The 17,017-nt window shown below is 43.9% G+C and overlaps 1 protein-coding gene across 2 annotated transcripts in view; it reads right to left on the bottom strand.

Moving 5' to 3' along the window:
* Positions 1 to 8,746, bottom strand: part of TRIM24 (tripartite motif containing 24) — a 108,294-nt gene extending 99,548 nt beyond the window's left edge. Inside the window, exon 1 of one of the 2 annotated variants that reach the window (XM_043463825.1) lies at positions 8,052 to 8,746. In XM_043463825.1, coding sequence (XP_043319760.1) covers positions 8,052 to 8,415 — 364 coding nt within the window. In that variant the 5' untranslated portion in view covers positions 8,416 to 8,746. The remainder of the gene's footprint in view (positions 1 to 8,051) is intronic. The other variant, XM_043463824.1, reaches the window with a different exon arrangement.
* Between the last annotated feature and the right edge of the window lie 8,271 nt (positions 8,747 to 17,017).

Raw genomic sequence — 17,017 nt, 5'->3', positions numbered from 1 at the left:
GAGACCACGGGACTTTGAGCGGCATCCATATGGAACTTCCCTAGGAATGGAGAATAGAGGGTTTTACACCAGGATCCTGGTAATGGCCTATCATGACCTTCAATCTTTGACAGTTAAAGTCCATAAGCTTATCCAAGCACATGTAAATTGTGTAACGATTTGCAGGTGAAGAAAAACACAATAGAGTCTACAGTAGAGAAATCTCATCACCTCCAAGGCAGCTGTGTATAGTTTTATTTTTGTCTTTCGCTTTTATGAAAGATTCCCAGGTCTCAATCTTCCAGGGCTCTAAGCACAACTAAATCTGGTGGGTAGGCAAGGGGAGATTCAGATACAGCACCAGGGACTGCCTAATTTAACAGGGCAAATGATGATTACAGACACACCACTTGCTAAGCCAGGTATTCCCCAGGTGCTATATATGCCAAGAAAAGCCTTATTGCTAACTCACACAAAGGTACCTTTTGGGCTTGCAGCAACCCTCACTTCTCTTCATCATATGGTATGTGCAACGCAGCCAAGTGGCATGCTTAGTCATGAGACCACAACAATCTATACAAGCAAGTACTTTCAAATTTAATTTATGCAAATAAGTTCTAATGTTTTCCCTTCCTCACTAGGTATTTTATTTCATTATATGGCACACATTCCATTTTAGAGACTACTGGTCTAGTATATACTTGAAAATACACAAGTAAAATTTGAGAAAGGGATCAAGGTTATAGGAAGATACAAGAGACATGTGCATCTATGTGACAGTTTAAACTGGTGCAGTCTCTAAGAAGAAAGAATTAAAGGGAAAAGTCTAGAGATCTAACGACCAAAGTTTGCTGATTACCACATCTGAGTAGAGAGGGAAAAAGCAATGTGATTAAAAAATGGTCTTCTGACATCCACTGTCCATCAGGACAGAGTAACTAACAGCAGGACAAGCTTGTCTGACATGAACAACTATATTTAACTAGGAAGAATACATATGAAGTTAACTGTTCTCAGGCACTGAACACAGAAATGGACGCCAGTGATCCCTGAAAAAGGGAAAACTCAGGAAGTGAGCCCCTATAATATCTTGATTCTCTACCTGGGAACTATATTCTGGCTGTGGTACAGGGAACTAGGGCCTAAGCAGGACACAGATTAGAAGCCAGAGGAAAATTTGGGGGGTGAAATAGGTAAGCACTCGAGAGAAGGGAACTGCACAGAGGAAGGGTACCGCAATCTATGAAGGGTTTCTCTGATTCCTTGGCTGAGGCTACCATGCATGTGCAGGGTGAGACTTATAGAAGTTTACCAGAGAGCAGCTGCTAAGGGATTGAGAGGGGAAAAAAGATACTAGAAGCCCACAGGGAAGAAAGAGAAAATAAATAAAAAGATGGCAATCTTAAACTGGATCATACTAATAATAACTTAAAATGTAAATACATTAAACAATTAAAAGTAAAATTTTACAACTTGGATAAAAAGCAAGACACAATCATACATTACCTCTAAGAGATAAAATATAAAGGTTAAAAGTAAAAGGATGGAAAAAATATACAATTTAAACACAAAGATAAGAAAACTGATAGCTATAATAAGATAACAGGAGTACATCAAGGCTCTATATTGCCACCTTGCTTATTTAACTTATATGCAGAGTACATCATGTGAAATGCTGGACTAGATGAAGCACAAGCTGGAATCAAGATTGCCTGAAGAAATACGTATAACCTCAGATATGCAGATGACACCACCCTTATTATGGCAGAAAGTGAAGAAGAACTCAAGAGCCTCTTGATGAAAGAGAAAGAGGAGAGTGAAAAAGTTGGCTTAAAACTCAACATTCAGAAAATGAAGATCATGGCATCCGCTCCCATTACTTCATGGCAAATAGATGGGGAAACAGTGGAAACAGTGACAGACTTTATTTTCTTGGACTCCAAAATCACTGTAGATGGTGACTGCAGTCATGAAATTAAAAGAATGCTTGCTCCTTGGAAGAAAAGCTATGACAAACCTAGACAGCATATTAAAAAGCAGAGACATCACTTTGCCGACAAAGGTCCATTTAGTCAAAGTTGTGGTTTTTCCAGTAGTCATGTATGGATGTGAGACTTGGACAGTAAAGAAAGCTGAGCGCCGAAGAACTGATGCTTTTGAACTGTAGTGTTGGAGAAGACTCTTGAGAGTCCCGTGGACTGCAAGAGGTCAAACTAGTTAATCCTAAGGGGAATCAACTCTGAATATTAATTGGAAGGACAACTGATGCTGGAGCTGAAGCTCCAGTACTTTGGCCACCTGGTATGAAGAGCCGACTCATTAGAAAAGACCCTGATGCTGGGAAAGATTGAGGGCAGGAGGAGAAGGGGACAACAGAGGATGAGGTGGTGGGATGGCATCACCAACTTGATGGACATGACTTTGAGCGAGCTCTGGGAGATGGGGAAGGGCAAGGAAGCCTGGTGTGTGCAGTCCGTGCGAACACAAAGAATCAGACACAACTGAGCTACTGAACAACAACAGATATCATGAAATAGTATGAAAGATAAAGAAGAACATTTCAGTGTTAGGGCAGGCAATCCATCAGTAAGACAAAGCTTCAAAATACCTGTAACAGAAACTAACTGGAAAAAAGGAATTAAGTGATAAATAAGCAATCATGATTGAAGATTTTAACATTCTTTTTTCCATAACTAATAGAACAAGCAACAAAAACAAAAAACAAACCTGACAAAAAACAATAAAAATATAACGTATTTTTACAACACTATCAACCAACTTGACCTAATTAACATTTACAGAACACTACTCCCGGCAAACTGAGAATTTAAATTAAGTGCACATTCATCAAAATAGATGATATGCTAGGACATAAAATGTCTCAATAAACTTCAAAAGATTTAAATCCTACAGAGCATTTTTTTTTTACTCTAATGAAATAAGCTATCTAGAAAGTCCCCCATACATCTATAAATTTAGCACACTTCTAGGCAACCCATTGGTCAAAAGATGAAACATCATTGAGCTCCTGAACACACTACAAGGATAAAAGAATGTTATGAACAAACTCATGCCAATAAATGTACCAAATAGCTGAATCATATACTTTTATTCACACAATTTACTGAAATAGATTCAAGAAGAAATAGAAAAAATCTGATAGCCCTATTTCTATTAAAGACACTGAATTCCTAATCAAAATCCTCCCCATAAAGAAAACAAGCCCATGTGGATTCACTAGTGAATTCTGTCAAATATTTAAGGAGGCATTAACATTAATACAAAAACTCTTTCGGAAAACAGAGATGGAGGGAACACCTCATACCATATTTTTAGGTATTACCTTGATGCCAAAATCAGGTAAGAACATAAGATAACTGTATCACCAATGTTCTTCATGAATATAAGAAAAAAAAAAATCCTTAAAGTATTAGCAAGTCAAAATCAGAAATGCACAGAAAGGACAATACACTGTGACCAAGAATTCAAGACTGGTGTAACATATGAAAATCAATGTAAGTCACCACAGTAACAGGGAAAAAAAAAAAACAAAATCCACCACATAACCATTTTAATAAATATGGAAAATGCATTTGACCAAATTCTTCATTCATTCATGGTAAAAACCCTTAAGACATTTGAAGTAGAAGGGAACCTGTTAATTTTTTGATAATGGGCAATTATAAAAAACAAAGAAGCTAACATATTAATGGTGAGCAACTTAATTTTTGTTTTTTAAATTGGAGGATAATTGCTTTACAGTGATGTGTTAGTTTCTGCCATACAACAACGTGAATCAGCCATAAGTATATCCATGCCCACTCCCTCTCGAGCCTCACCCCACTTCTCTAGATGGTCAGAGAGCATGAGGTTGAGCTCCCTGTGTTATACTGCAGCTTCTCACGAGCTGTGTTATGCACGGTGGTGTGTGTGTTTCAATGCTACTGTGTATGTTTCAATTCATACCACCCTCCATCCCCTGCTGTGACAGTGCCCAATTTAATGTTTTATCCCTAAGATCAGGAATAAGAAAAAGAATGTCATCTATCATTTAATACTGAAACTAACTAAACTTCTCTGGAAGTCCTAGCTAGTGTAAGAGAAAAAATTGTCATGAATTATAAAAAAAATGAAAAGAAATAAGTAAAACTACCTGCAACCAACATGTTAGTCTACGTTGAAATTCCTAAGGAATCTACAAAAACTACTAGATTTAACTGAATTTATTAGCAAGAGAGTGGGATACAATCAACATACAAAAGTCAATTGTATTTCAAAGTGTAAGCAACAATTGGAAATGAAAAAAATTTAAATACCACTTTCAATATTGTTAAAGAACATTGTATCATAAAATATTTCAGAACAAACTTCACAAAAGAAATCAGCTCCCAGAATTGATGGTTACGTGTTATAGACTGCCAGTTAACAAAGGGAACTGATGGACTCATAGTTTACTCTCCCTTTGACAACTAAAGTGACCCCTTTCTAAAGTGTGCTCAGTCTTCTTTAAAAATAGCTCTTAGAGCTTGCTACTCTTTGGCTGAACAGTACATCCCCACTATAAAATATTAAATAACATTGTAACATTTCACAACATTATAACATTTAAGATCAGTTTGTCTCCTGATTTCATGTATTATAATGTATCTAAAGAAAATATTTTCCAAGCTCTTCCCCCTTTCCTGGGCATTACTGCATACTAAGAAAAGTCTTGTGGTCACTCATTTTCTAACTGGTAGCCATACAAAATTTAAACAATGTTCTCAATATGGGCTTGGCGGCTACCATGAATTGTGTCTAAGCATTTACAAAAACTGTATCTTTGTTGTTACAAATTAGCTTTGTTTCTTCTTTACAACAATCAAACCATTATGTTGATTTTTGTTAAAAAAAAAAAAAAAAGTTAGAAAACACTTCCTAAAGTTCATTTAGGATAACAAAGGGAGCAACAAAAAGCACTTAACAGAAAGGGAAACTAGGTTTGATGGTGCTGAGAACACTACATTTTCAATTTGGTCTTCATTTTCTAAAGAATCCTCTTTGAGCAACTGTACTTTGGAATAATACAGCTTGAACTAAAACACACACACACACAGAACAAAACCCAACCACTAGGGTTTATGATTATCTAGAACTCTTAAGTAAAGCTGTGACATACCGAGTTCTCTGGGGTGAGAGGTCTAGAAAACTATTTGCAACAAGCATACCAGGTTATTCTAGTAAAGTGAAAATTTGGAAATCCCCTATCTAAATCTTTATGCTTTCTTTATAGTCCAAGTCTCACATCCATACATGACTACTGGAAAAACCATAGCTTTGACTAGATGTAAATCTGAGTTTAACTGCAACACATGTTGCCTCAACAAAACTAGTTTTGTTTGGCCTGCAGAAAGAGTCCACACTGAGTACGTGTTAATTACTTGCCAATATTTAATACTAGAGAAATGTTACATTTCTCCAGACCTCAGACTTCTCATTAAAAATTAAAGATCCTCCAACCCTGGTCCTGCCCTATCACAGGACAACCAGCTGAAGCTAAGTAGAGTTTGCTCCCTTCCTTTCTCTCCCACCATTCCCTATTTTACCCAAGCCTTCTAGTTCCCCATCTCAGTTACTTGCTTAGCTCCTGACAGGATTGTGGTTTGACCTTTGATGCCTGTCCCCACAAGTTCATTAGGAGAAGAACAACAGAGATAATGAACCTTATTTACAGTTGATCCTTGAACAAGCTGGGGGTTAGGGGTGCTGACACTTGTGCAGTTAAAAATTCGAATATAACTTACCGTTGACCTTCCCCATGCCAGTTCTGCTCCTTGGATTCAACCCATGACAAATCATGTACTACTCTAGTATTTACTATTGAAAAAAATCTGTGTTAGTGCACCCTTGCAGTTCAAACCGTGCTGCTTAAGGGTTAACTGTGGTTCTGAAATAAAGTGTCTATTAACTTTTGCTACAGCTAGTATTAGAATAAGTCTGCAAGGAGAGAGGAAGGGAGAAAATATTCAAGTTATTAAGACTCAACATAGTATTCTTAATTTATTGAAGATAATCCTAACTTTTTTTCTTTAGCAATATATGCGGAAGTATTGGTTTGTAAAAGACACCTTCCTCAGTATAAAAAAAACAAAAACATTACCTTCCAATTTAAAAGCTTTCCTGAACTCTGGCTTACAATACAAACACAAAGAAAAAATATTTGGAGACTGCAACATTTTGAGAACTTTATAATTGCAAACTTGCTTCAGAATTGAGGATCAGAGCTTTTATTACTCATGTTCTCATTCATTCAGATCTAAATCTCAAGCCCTGGAACACAATACATCTTAATTCTAGAATTATGCAAAATTCAGATCCTAATTGGCTACTGGCCATTTTAAACATTTAAAATATAAATAAAAACAACCCTTAAATGTGTCTAAAAATTAAGAACTAAAATTTAAGTTTCACCTGTACTAACTTTCCAACAGGTGGGCCATGTCAAGAGCAAATTAGCATGAAGGATCTGAGATTTTTACCCTACTTGCAAACTAACAAAGTACTAGCTTAACATGGAAGCTGGGAGAAGGCAGGAGACTGGTGAATCGGAGACAAAGGGCAGTTTATTACTTCCAGTAATAACATAAGCCAAAGCATCAACACTTCAGCACTGGTTCCCAGAGCCCCAGTTCTCACCTGGCAAGGTGAAGAGGGTCAGTTGACACTTGCTTAAGCAACACAAGCAATGGGCTGTGTTGCAGGAGAGGAAGCCCAAGTTTAGGGAACCCTAATCTTTTATGATGGGCAATAAGCATGCCTGCCTTCTACCCCGGGAGACATTGATCTGTTACTATTGCACCATATACATGGTTCCTCTTTGCTGTGATGGTAGACACTGTCTCTACCATACAAGGCTTTTCCTTATACAAACATCCTTTAAAAAGAGAAACAAAGGGCAGTCAGTCAGTACCTCCCCTGGCAAGCTCTGCAGAAACAGCCAGACCCATGGAAAACTGTCTTTCAACTAGACACTGTTCCTTACATACAAATAAATCAAGAGTCTAACTGCAACCTATTTAAAAGCATCAATTTCACGTGTTCTTTGATCTAGCTCAATTATTTAATTAGCAATTTTTCTGTAACTACATCAACTAGTCCCTTTTAAAAAGGCAGTATATGTAAAACCGAATTGTTTCCGGTTACTTTGTCTTTTTTAAAGGGAGGTGCTCAAATATTCGCCATGTAAACGTTGAAAACCTCAATTATTCTACTACAAACAATTTACTGTGCTTACTTCAACTTTGTGTTTCAAAACCTGTTAACGTTAGCAATGGGACCTACCTGTCAAAAGTCTCATTATACGATAACAAACACCACAAAGAGAACAGTAACTTCAACATTTCCAGCTGCTGTCCACAAAATCCAAGAAAATGCTGCAATCCAAATCACTTTTTTCTATTTGTCTTTACCATTTACCGTCTCAGAACAAAATCTCCCCAAAGAGAAGCACCACAAAACACCATCTCTTAGTTCCTTTGTCCCTATCGGAGAGAACTAAGGGCTCATCAAGGTAAATAACCCCAAACACGCAAGACAAAAAACCAAAAAACAGAATCCGATATGTAACCAAAGAAAAGTCCCCACCACCGCATCTTCATCCCTCCCTTCCCCTCGCCAGCTCAAATAACGTGGGTACAGACGAGATGATTAGGATCACCTGGACAAAGCTGCGGGGAGGCAGAGGGTAGCGGTTAACTAGATGCAGCCGGCAAAGGGCCGGAGAGAGACAACAGTGCACTCCGACAGAGGTTTACAAAAGTACGGGTTGCACGGGCCACGCAGCCGGGAGGAGAAGGCTGGGGGGCGGGAGGGTGGGAGCAGCAGCTCGGCCAAGTCCACAGCGCCGGGGGAAGTTGCTCGCGGGCCGCGCGGACGCCGCAGAGCGCGCGGGCCCTCCATGTCACCGCCGCCAGCACAGACCCTCCTCGCCCCTCCCCCGCCGAGCACCCCGGGCGGCGGCGACGTGACAGCGGGTCGCCGCGCCGCCCCGGGGCGCCGGCCTCCCCACCCCACCCTACCCTCCCGCCTCTCACCTTGGGTCGCGAACGGCGAGGAGCCGCTGACCGGCGAGCCGGGGGCGGGGACGGGCGGCGGGGTTTCGGCGGAGCCCAGCATGGGCGCTGGCAGCATGAGGTAGCGCTGGGGCGCGGGCAGGCAGCGCTGGCAGAAGGAGTGCAGGCAAGGCAGCAGCTTGGGCGCCCGGCTCTGGATGTTCTGGTGGCACACGGCGCAAGTGTCCAACAGGTTGAGCCGGGCCGCCTCGCCTCCGCGCTCCGAGTCGGGGCCCTGGCGACTCTCGGCCTCGTTCTCCCCGCTCGGCGCCGCCGAGGGCCCCCCGGCAGCTGCCGCCGAAGCGGCCGCGGCCGCCGTCGCCGCCTTCTCCACAGCCACCTCCATTGTCCTGCCCCCGCCGCCGCCGCTGCCGCCGGGAAAGGGGGAGCGCGTTCTCGGCCCGCCGCCGCCCCCGATAGACCTCCTTCTCCTCCTCCTCCTAGGCCGCTCCGCTGACCCGCAGGAGAGGGAGGGACGGAGGCGCGGGCCGAGGAAGCCTCCTCAGGCCCCGGGGATCCGCCTCCCGGGTGGCGCGGCCGGAAGAAGAGGATCTGTCAGCGGGGACTGCTCTTCGCATCGGGGAGGTTGCGCCCGGTTCGCTTCGCCAACCGCCGCGGCGCTCGTCGAATCCAGCCCGCCCTCGCCTCCCAGCCTTTCTCTGGGGCCCGCGAGCCCCACCTCAGGCCACGCCCCCGCCCTCCCTCTCCCAGCAACCGAATAGAAGGCAGGGAGAGAGCCGTCCTATCCAGCCGCGTCTGATCGGCGGGCGGGGCCTGCCGAAGCCCGCGAGGCTCAGACAGCTGCGGCCGGAGGCTGGGAGGTGGGAGGGCGCTTGCCCAGCCCCGCCCCCCGAGCTCCGGGAACCGCTGCCTCTGATTGGTCCTTTGTGTGTGTTTCAGTTCAGTGTGTTTAGCTCCCCTAAAAAGATTAAGCGTTTATTTGTTAACGATCGACCACATAATTCGGTCCGACTGTGTTAGCTCCTCCTATGGGGCGGGGCTTCACAGTGTCTACCCAAAGCTGTTAATTAACTGCTTGGAAAAACTATTTACTACTGCGGACAGAGGTCCTGTAGGAGGAGTAAATATGGTGGGAGGGTCGAAGGATAACGAAGTCGAGTGAAGAGCAAAAGGAAGAATTTTTCAAAAAGGGAAAATGTATAGAAAAGATATTGTGGAAGTAGCATGGATTTTGCCACCTGGATTTACTAATCTCTACGACAAGAGGGGAGGTTCTTTTCAAAGTCCGAAAATTTTAAAGGTTTTCCCCATGAAAAAGGTGAAATTAATTTTTAAATAAAGTCAGTGATTTGCTTTTTAGGTGAATAAAACTGATTTATTCTTCAAGGGATTAACGAAGACTGTTTTATTGCATAAATATGGCATCATTACAAGAAATGGAAATAAATGTCAATACTGATATCCAAATAATTCTAAAACATTCTTTTTCATTTCCCCAAACCCTCACCGCCCCTCCCCTCCCCACCCCCACACACAAACTTAGATCAGAAGTTACAGTATTTTCACCTTAAAAATGGCCACACTTTACAAAAGTATAGAGATAGGGTAGGGGAAACAAGCCTCTGTACACACATGACTGTGAGGGAAAAAAACTGTATGGAAGTGCCATTTTAAAGAATACATGAAGTGATGCTGGACCTTTGCAGAGAGTAGGATGGGGTCAAAATAGGCTTTGTTAAAATGGAAATGATCTTGTGTAGAGAAATGGTAAGTAGTCAAGATGGCGATAGTCAGGCTCTCTTGCCCTCCTTTGTGTAAAAAACAACTACGTGGTTATGTAACAGCTGAGATCATCTATAGCAATGCACACGTGCATTGTGATGCAATAACTTGCCAAATTGCCACCTTTGTTTTTGTATACCAATATTAAGTCCACCTGAAACATCCCTTGCTGCTGCATCAGCCACTGCAAATAAAGCATGTCTGCAGTTCCTATGGCTCCTCACATTTTCTTCCAGCTTTGTTGCTTGTTGTTGATTCAGTAATCAGTGAGACAATTAGCATAATGGGCAGGATACCTAGCAGGTAGGGGAGCCTGAGGCTCCAATGGATGGAGGAAGCCAGTGGCCACGGCATAGCATGTGGTACTTGGTGGCCGTGGTCCTCTCCATGTGGGCCCTGGTGGAGGACCGGGAGGCGGCAGACAGGTCACTGGATAGCCTTGAAAAGGTGTTACAGACGGCGAGTTCCCGTTTGCCGGACAAAGTGGCATGCACTGCTTCTGGCACTATGGGGTGGATTTTCCTGACTGCTCTGAAGGCTAATATGAATAGTGCCTGCAGGCAAGCTGTCCAAGTGTCCAAATTACAGAGACGAGACAGGAAGAAGAATGAGAGCAGAGTATATGTACACTGGAGCAAGAGATGAGTGGCCTTGATGAACCCATTGCCTAGGGCAATGAAGAGTTAAGGGACAGTGATGATGAACGTTATCAGATCTTGGGTCCCTGCTTGTTAGCTTGGCCCATTGTACAGCAGAAGGTGAAACATGAACAGCCTGTGGCCCCCCGGGGTGGAGCAGACATCCTCAAGGGGTCCCCAATGTGACTGAGTTCACAACTTGTCCACCATATACCCAGGTGGAGTTGGTTAACTTGGGTAAGCAATTTCGGCAAAGCAAGGGGAACCCTTGGCAGCATGGCTTTTGTGACTCTGGGACACAGGAGTGGAAGGTATTGTTTGTTCCGCGGGATGACACAGAACGGTGGGCATCTATAACCACTCACCCCTCATTAAGACAAAGATTATAGAGTACTAGGCGACTCATGCAGGGGATACCTAGCCAAATGCCCTGGTGGAATGGATTAATGCTGCCATCTGCACTGTGTAGACGGAAGCGGCAGAACTCCTAGAACCCATAAGTGGCATACTTTTGCCGAGTTAACCCAAGTTGTGAGACAGCTAGGCATGAAACAGTCTTATGTTTAACCTAAATACTTGCGGTCTAGATGATGAGCATTTTACAGGCAGCATGCAAGATGGCATTTTGAAAAATGTGCCCCAATGGGGGCATAGTGAACAATGCCCTATTTACCTCTTTTGAATCCCTGAATGCTATTCTTGAGCCCTACATGGGACACCCCATCTATGAGGGAGGACTTGAGAAGTGGAGGGGCAACGCCAGGCAAAAGGAAGCAGGAATATGAACACCCTGAAGGAGGGCCAAGCTGGTAAAGTCTCCATCCAGGCCACGTGGTTACAAATGTGGGCCAATTTTCTGGCAGTGGAAATTGACAGAAATAAAATTGGTAAACAGCCCAGTGCTACACTCCTAGAGTTATGGAGGAACTGAGACTGGAGCAGCAGTTTACCAAGTGTGGGAAACACCCACAGCAAGAGATACAGTTCAGTTAAAGATTACATGGCGCCCAAGGATGTTCCTTCAGATGCCCTTTTCCACTTTGAACAGGGCTCAGGCCAAGGTGCCCTCTTGAAGAGCCCAAGTGGAGACCAGAGGCCCCATGAAGAACTTCCATTTCACTGGTCAATTCATTAGTGCAGAGAGTAATGGCTCTGGTTGCCAACAGTGCCGAAGGCAGCCTTCTTTGTGGCAAGTTGGAGCAGCTCCCTGGTCCTAGGGCCCAAATTGATGACTATGGCAGTCAAACAGTTAAGGTAAAAGCTGTGTCCTTACTTTTGGAAATTGGACGGCTCCTTGTGTGGATGTATACTGTGTGTATCCCTGATCACGGAATATATTTTGGGGATAAATATTCTACAAGGCCTAATGTTGCAAACCTCTGTGTGGGAATTTTGTCCCTGAGTGTGTATGGTGAAGACCATTGTGAGGGGATATGTGAAGCATCCCTTACAGTTATTGCCAGCACCTTGGAGGGGAACAGCTGTGAGACAATATTGTCTACCAGGTGGCCTGAAGAAATAAGCATTACCATCATTGAGCTGGCTAAAGTGGGTGTTGTAGAGCCCACTCATAGTCCCTTTAACTCCCCACTGTGGTCTTTTCAGAAGTCTGCTGGCTCATGGCGGATGATGGTGGACTACAGAGAACTCAATAAAATCATGCCACCCTTGCATGCCTCCATACCACTGATCTGTGACTTGATAGACCAATTTACCACAGTGTTGGGCACTTATCACTTCGTAGTGGACTTAACTAATGCTTTTTTCTCTATAGCTATAGCTGATGAGAGTCAAGGTCGACTTGCGTTTACTTGGGAGGGGAAACAGTGGATGTTCCAGGTCCTTCCCCAAGGGTACCTGCATAGCCTAACTATATGTCACTGGCTGGCTGTGGGAGACTTAGAGAAATGGAAGCACCCAACATCAATGAACCTGTTCCATTATATTGATGATATGTCACTAACCTCTGATTCTCTTGAAGATTTAGAACAGTGTGCACCAGAGAGCATTTGGAATCATATGGGTTGGCTGAGAATGCCACAAAAATCCAAGGGCCTGGATTGTCTGTCTAGTTCTTGGGAAGACAAAAGTGATACTGGAAGTGGTAATTGATAAAATATAAATGTTTCTACAACCTATTACTTTGGCTCAATTGCAGACCTATGAGGGACTCTTAGGATACTGGAGGGCGTAATACCTCATCTTGCCCAACTGGCATGCTCCTTCTACTCACAAGGAATGGTGGCCTGGAATGGTCGGCTATCATAGAACAAGCATTCTGAGTTACTAAGTGGACACTGTAGCAGGCTGAGGCATTTCAGATTATGGATCCCATTAAGCCCTCAGAGTTAAATACAAACATCACCCTTGAAGGGTTTGGATGGGTCTGTGGGAACAGCAAGAGTAACTACATGCCCCTATGGGGTTTTGGTCTCAATTATGGAAAGGGACGGAAATGAGGTACTCGATGGAGAAGCAGCTAGCAGCTGTGTATGCCACTTTATTATCCACAAAAGTGATTACAGGGAAGGCTCTGGTACATGTTAAAACAACGTACTGGCTGGCTATGATCTTGGGTGTCATCTCCCAAGACCAGAGAGTGGCAAGACCCCAACCTTGGCTAAATTGGGAGCATATCTAGAACTAAGGAACTACTTGTCTGACAGTCCTTTGTCACAGAAGCTGCAGCATATTCTAGAGCCTGTTACATTTACAGTAGAAATGTTGGGAGACACCCTGACAATGATGGAACCAGGACCCTTACCATTTAAAGAAGGTAAACCACCAATAGATGTTCAAGCCAGGTACATTGATGGGTTCAATGGAGGCCAGGCCTCCTTCTGGGCTGCCACTGATATCCAGCTGGCCAGAGATACCATATGGTTTGATTCCAGAGTTGGTCAAAGTAGGCAGTGGGCTGAATTACATGCTGTCTGGATAGTGGCCAAGAATGAAGCAGTGCCCCCTTGCTATCTGTACAGATAGTTGGGTGGCTTATAAAGGTCTAATGTTACGGATCACCACATGGAAGGCACAAAACTAGCTGGTAGGCCATAGACCCCATGTGGGAGCAAGCCATGTGACAAGATCAGAGGGACTTAAGGCATGAAAAGGACATAACAATACATATGACTGGGCATTTGCCTTTGGCGAGCCAGAAGAATGATAAACAGACATGCTTGTGCATGTCTGGTGGGTGGAACAGGCTCCGCCCAATGAGATAGCAGCTTGGGTACACCAGTGCCTGCACCATGCAGGGACGAAAACCATGCGGGCAGTCCCTCAAAGATGGGATCTTCTTATTTCATGGAAAGAGATAGCAGATGCCTGCCATGATTGCCCCACATGTGGCCAGGAGGAAACCTCTATCCCCATAGACTGGCAGCCACTAATGGACGAGTGGTAAGGGGAAGGGTCCTCTTGGCTCAGTGGCAAGTGGACTTGACAGGGCCTCTGCCAACATCAGACGATGCCAGCTTTGCACTAACAGCTGTAGACCCAGCCACAAGTTTGCTTTTTGCCTGACCATGTAAGGCCACAGATCAACTCCGTAGATTCAAGGAGCTTAAAGCCATCCTCTGTTGTGGTCCTTTAATGGACCGGAACTTGGTGGTACGGAGTCGATGATAAGAAAGTAAAAGAGAGAAAGAGGCTGATATTTCCTGGTTTACGCAGAGGACCAGTAAAGCCCTTGACACAGGACTTGCATCGCTCACGAAGGCACCAGGCACCCCCTCAAGGGGGTGAAGGCACAAAGTGCCTTCTTGAGAGGGTCTTAGAAGCCTGGCAGGAAAGTGAGCACGACGGGTCTCCACACTCCAGAGAATCAGCCAGAAAAAGAGAGAGAGAGAGGGAGAGAAACAAAAAAAGACCTAGGGACCTAAGCTCTGACGGAGCAAAGGCGCTTTAATGATTTTCCTATGAGTATATATAGGCTGTGGTACAAGAAACTTCTTTCAGGAATGATAGAGATCAGAAAACCAAATGTACAGCAACCGTTACAAAGGGAACAAGGGGTAATGTTATTCACAAGGTCAGGAGACAATCCATATCTCAAGAAAGGGGAGCAAGACTAAGCAGTTTTGTCCTAAAGAGGATGTTTACTAAAGGAGACCAAGCCTGCCTCACACAATGACCTCAGTCCCTGGGAGCAGCATGCTGTTCCGCTTGAAGAGGGACAAAGGACTCATGAGAGACAGCATGTAGGAATCCTCCCGTCAAACATTCCCTGACAGTCCTCTAATCATAGAGAGTGATCAAAGCACCCATTTCACTGGAAAGAAGGTTTGGGAATGGGCACATAGACTGGAATACAATGGATATTTCAAGTCCTGTACTGTTGCAAAGGCGAAGCCAATTCTGACTCCATGCTGGAACTGTTTCATTGACCTGCTTTTTGTTGCTTTTGTTTTTACAATCAAACATAATGACCTGCCTCAGAGGACTCTGCGCCTCTGCCTGACTGTAAACTGAAGTGCCTTTGTTCAGCATATAGGTAATCTGACCCTGCCCATCTGTGAGTGTTGTTCTTCAGTCACTCAGTTGTATCCGGCTCTGCAACCCCATGGATGGCAGCATGCCAGGCTTCCCAGCCCTTCTACCATCTCCTGGATCTTGTTAAAACTCATGTCCGTTGAGCCACTGATGCCATCCAACCATCTCGTTCTGTATCATTCCCTTCTCCTCCTGTCTTCAATCTTTCCCAGCACCTGTGAATAGCTACAACAAAAAGAACACATCCTTTCCAAAGGCTGGCCATCCCTTTGGAGATGTTTTGCAAGACTGAAGACCATTTCATTATTCAGTGTCCTATCTTTTTGCCTTTTCATACTGTTCATGGGGTTCTCAAGGCAAGAATACTGAAGTGGTTTGCCATTCCCTTCTCCAGTGGACCATGTTTAGTCAGTTTGTCAACAAAGTGTGGAAAATTCTTAAAGAATTTTCCCCCGCTCCTGCATCCCTCTGTGCTAATGTTAGCCTTGATCAGGATTATCAAGAGGCCTATAGTGTAATTCCTGTCCCTCATGGAACCTTGGGTATGTGGGTATGTGGGCCATATAGGTGGCATATTTGCCTGGGTATTGGACCGGATGTATTCTTGGGGCTACTCACTAATAGTGAGATACCAAGGGAACATTTCATGCAAAGATGGGCACAATAAAGGACAGAAAAGGTATAGGCCTAACAGGAGCAGAAGATATTAAGAAGAGGTGGCAAGAATACACAGAAGAACTGTACAAAAAAGATTTTCATGACCCAGATAATCATGATGGGATGATCATTCCCCTAGAGCCAGACATCCTGGAATGTGAAGTCAAGTGGGCCTTAGGAAGCATCACTACGAACAAAGCTAGTTGAGGTGATGGAATTCCAGCTGTTCAGTCCAGTTCAGTTCAGTCACTCAGTTGTATCTGACTCTTCACGACCCCATGGACCACAGCACACGAGGCCTCCCTGTCCATCACCAGCTCCTGGAGTTTACTCAAACTCATTTCATTGAGTCGGTGATGCCATCCAACCATCTCATCCTCTGTTGTCCCCTTCTCCTCCTGCCTTCAATCTTTCCCAGCATCAGGGTTTTTTCAAATAAGTCAGTTCTTCACATCAGGTGGCCAAAATATTAGAGTTTCAGCTTCAACATAAGTCCTTCCAATGAACACTCAGGATTGATCTCCTTTAGGATGAACTGGTTGGATCTCCTTGCAGTCCAAGGGACTCTCAAGAGTCTTCTCCAACACCACAGTTCAAAAGCATCAATTCTTCGGTGCTCAGATTTCTTTATGGTCCAACTCTCAAATCTATACATGACCACTGGAAAAACCATAGCCTTGACGAGACGGACCTTTGTGGGAAAGTAATGTCTCTGCTTTTTAATATGCTGTCTAGGTTGGTCATAACTTTCCTCCCAAGGAGCAAGTGTCTTAATTTCATGGCTGCAGTCACCATCTGCAGTGATTTTGGAGCCCCCCAAAATAAAGTCTCTCACTGTTTCTGCTGTTTCCCCATCTATTTACCATGAAGTGATGGGCCCAGATGCCATGATCTAGTTTTCTGAATGTTGAGCTTTAAGCCAACATTTTCACTCTCCTTTCACTTTCATCAAGAGGCTCTTTAGTTCTTCACTTTCTGACATAAGGGTGGTATCGTTTGCATATCTGAGGTTATTGATATCTTTCCCAGCAATCTTCATTCCATCTTGTGCTTCCTCCAGTCCAGCTTTTCTTATGATGTATTCTGCATATAAGTTAAATAAGCAGGGTGACAATATATAGCCCTGATGTACTCCTTTTCCTATCTGGAACCAGTCTGTTGTTCCATGTCTAGGTCTAACTGTTGCTTCCTGACCTGCATACAGATTTCTCAAGAGGCAGGTCACGTGGACTGGTATTCCCATCTCTTTCAGAATTTCCCACAGTTTCTTGTGATCCACACAGTCAAAGGCTTTGGCATAATCAATAAAGCAGAAATAGATGTTTTTTCTGGAACTCTCTTGCGTTTTCGATGATCCAGCAGATATTGGCAATTTGATCTCTGGTTCCCGTCTCTTTTCTAAAACCAGCTTGAACA

This window comes from Cervus canadensis, chromosome 3, assembly GCF_019320065.1.
Source record: "Cervus canadensis isolate Bull #8, Minnesota chromosome 3, ASM1932006v1, whole genome shotgun sequence".
NCBI classification, from domain to species: Eukaryota; Metazoa; Chordata; class Mammalia; order Artiodactyla; family Cervidae; genus Cervus; species Cervus canadensis.
Note: the sequence above shows the minus strand (reverse complement) of the source record. Positions and strands in the feature narration are given on the sequence as shown.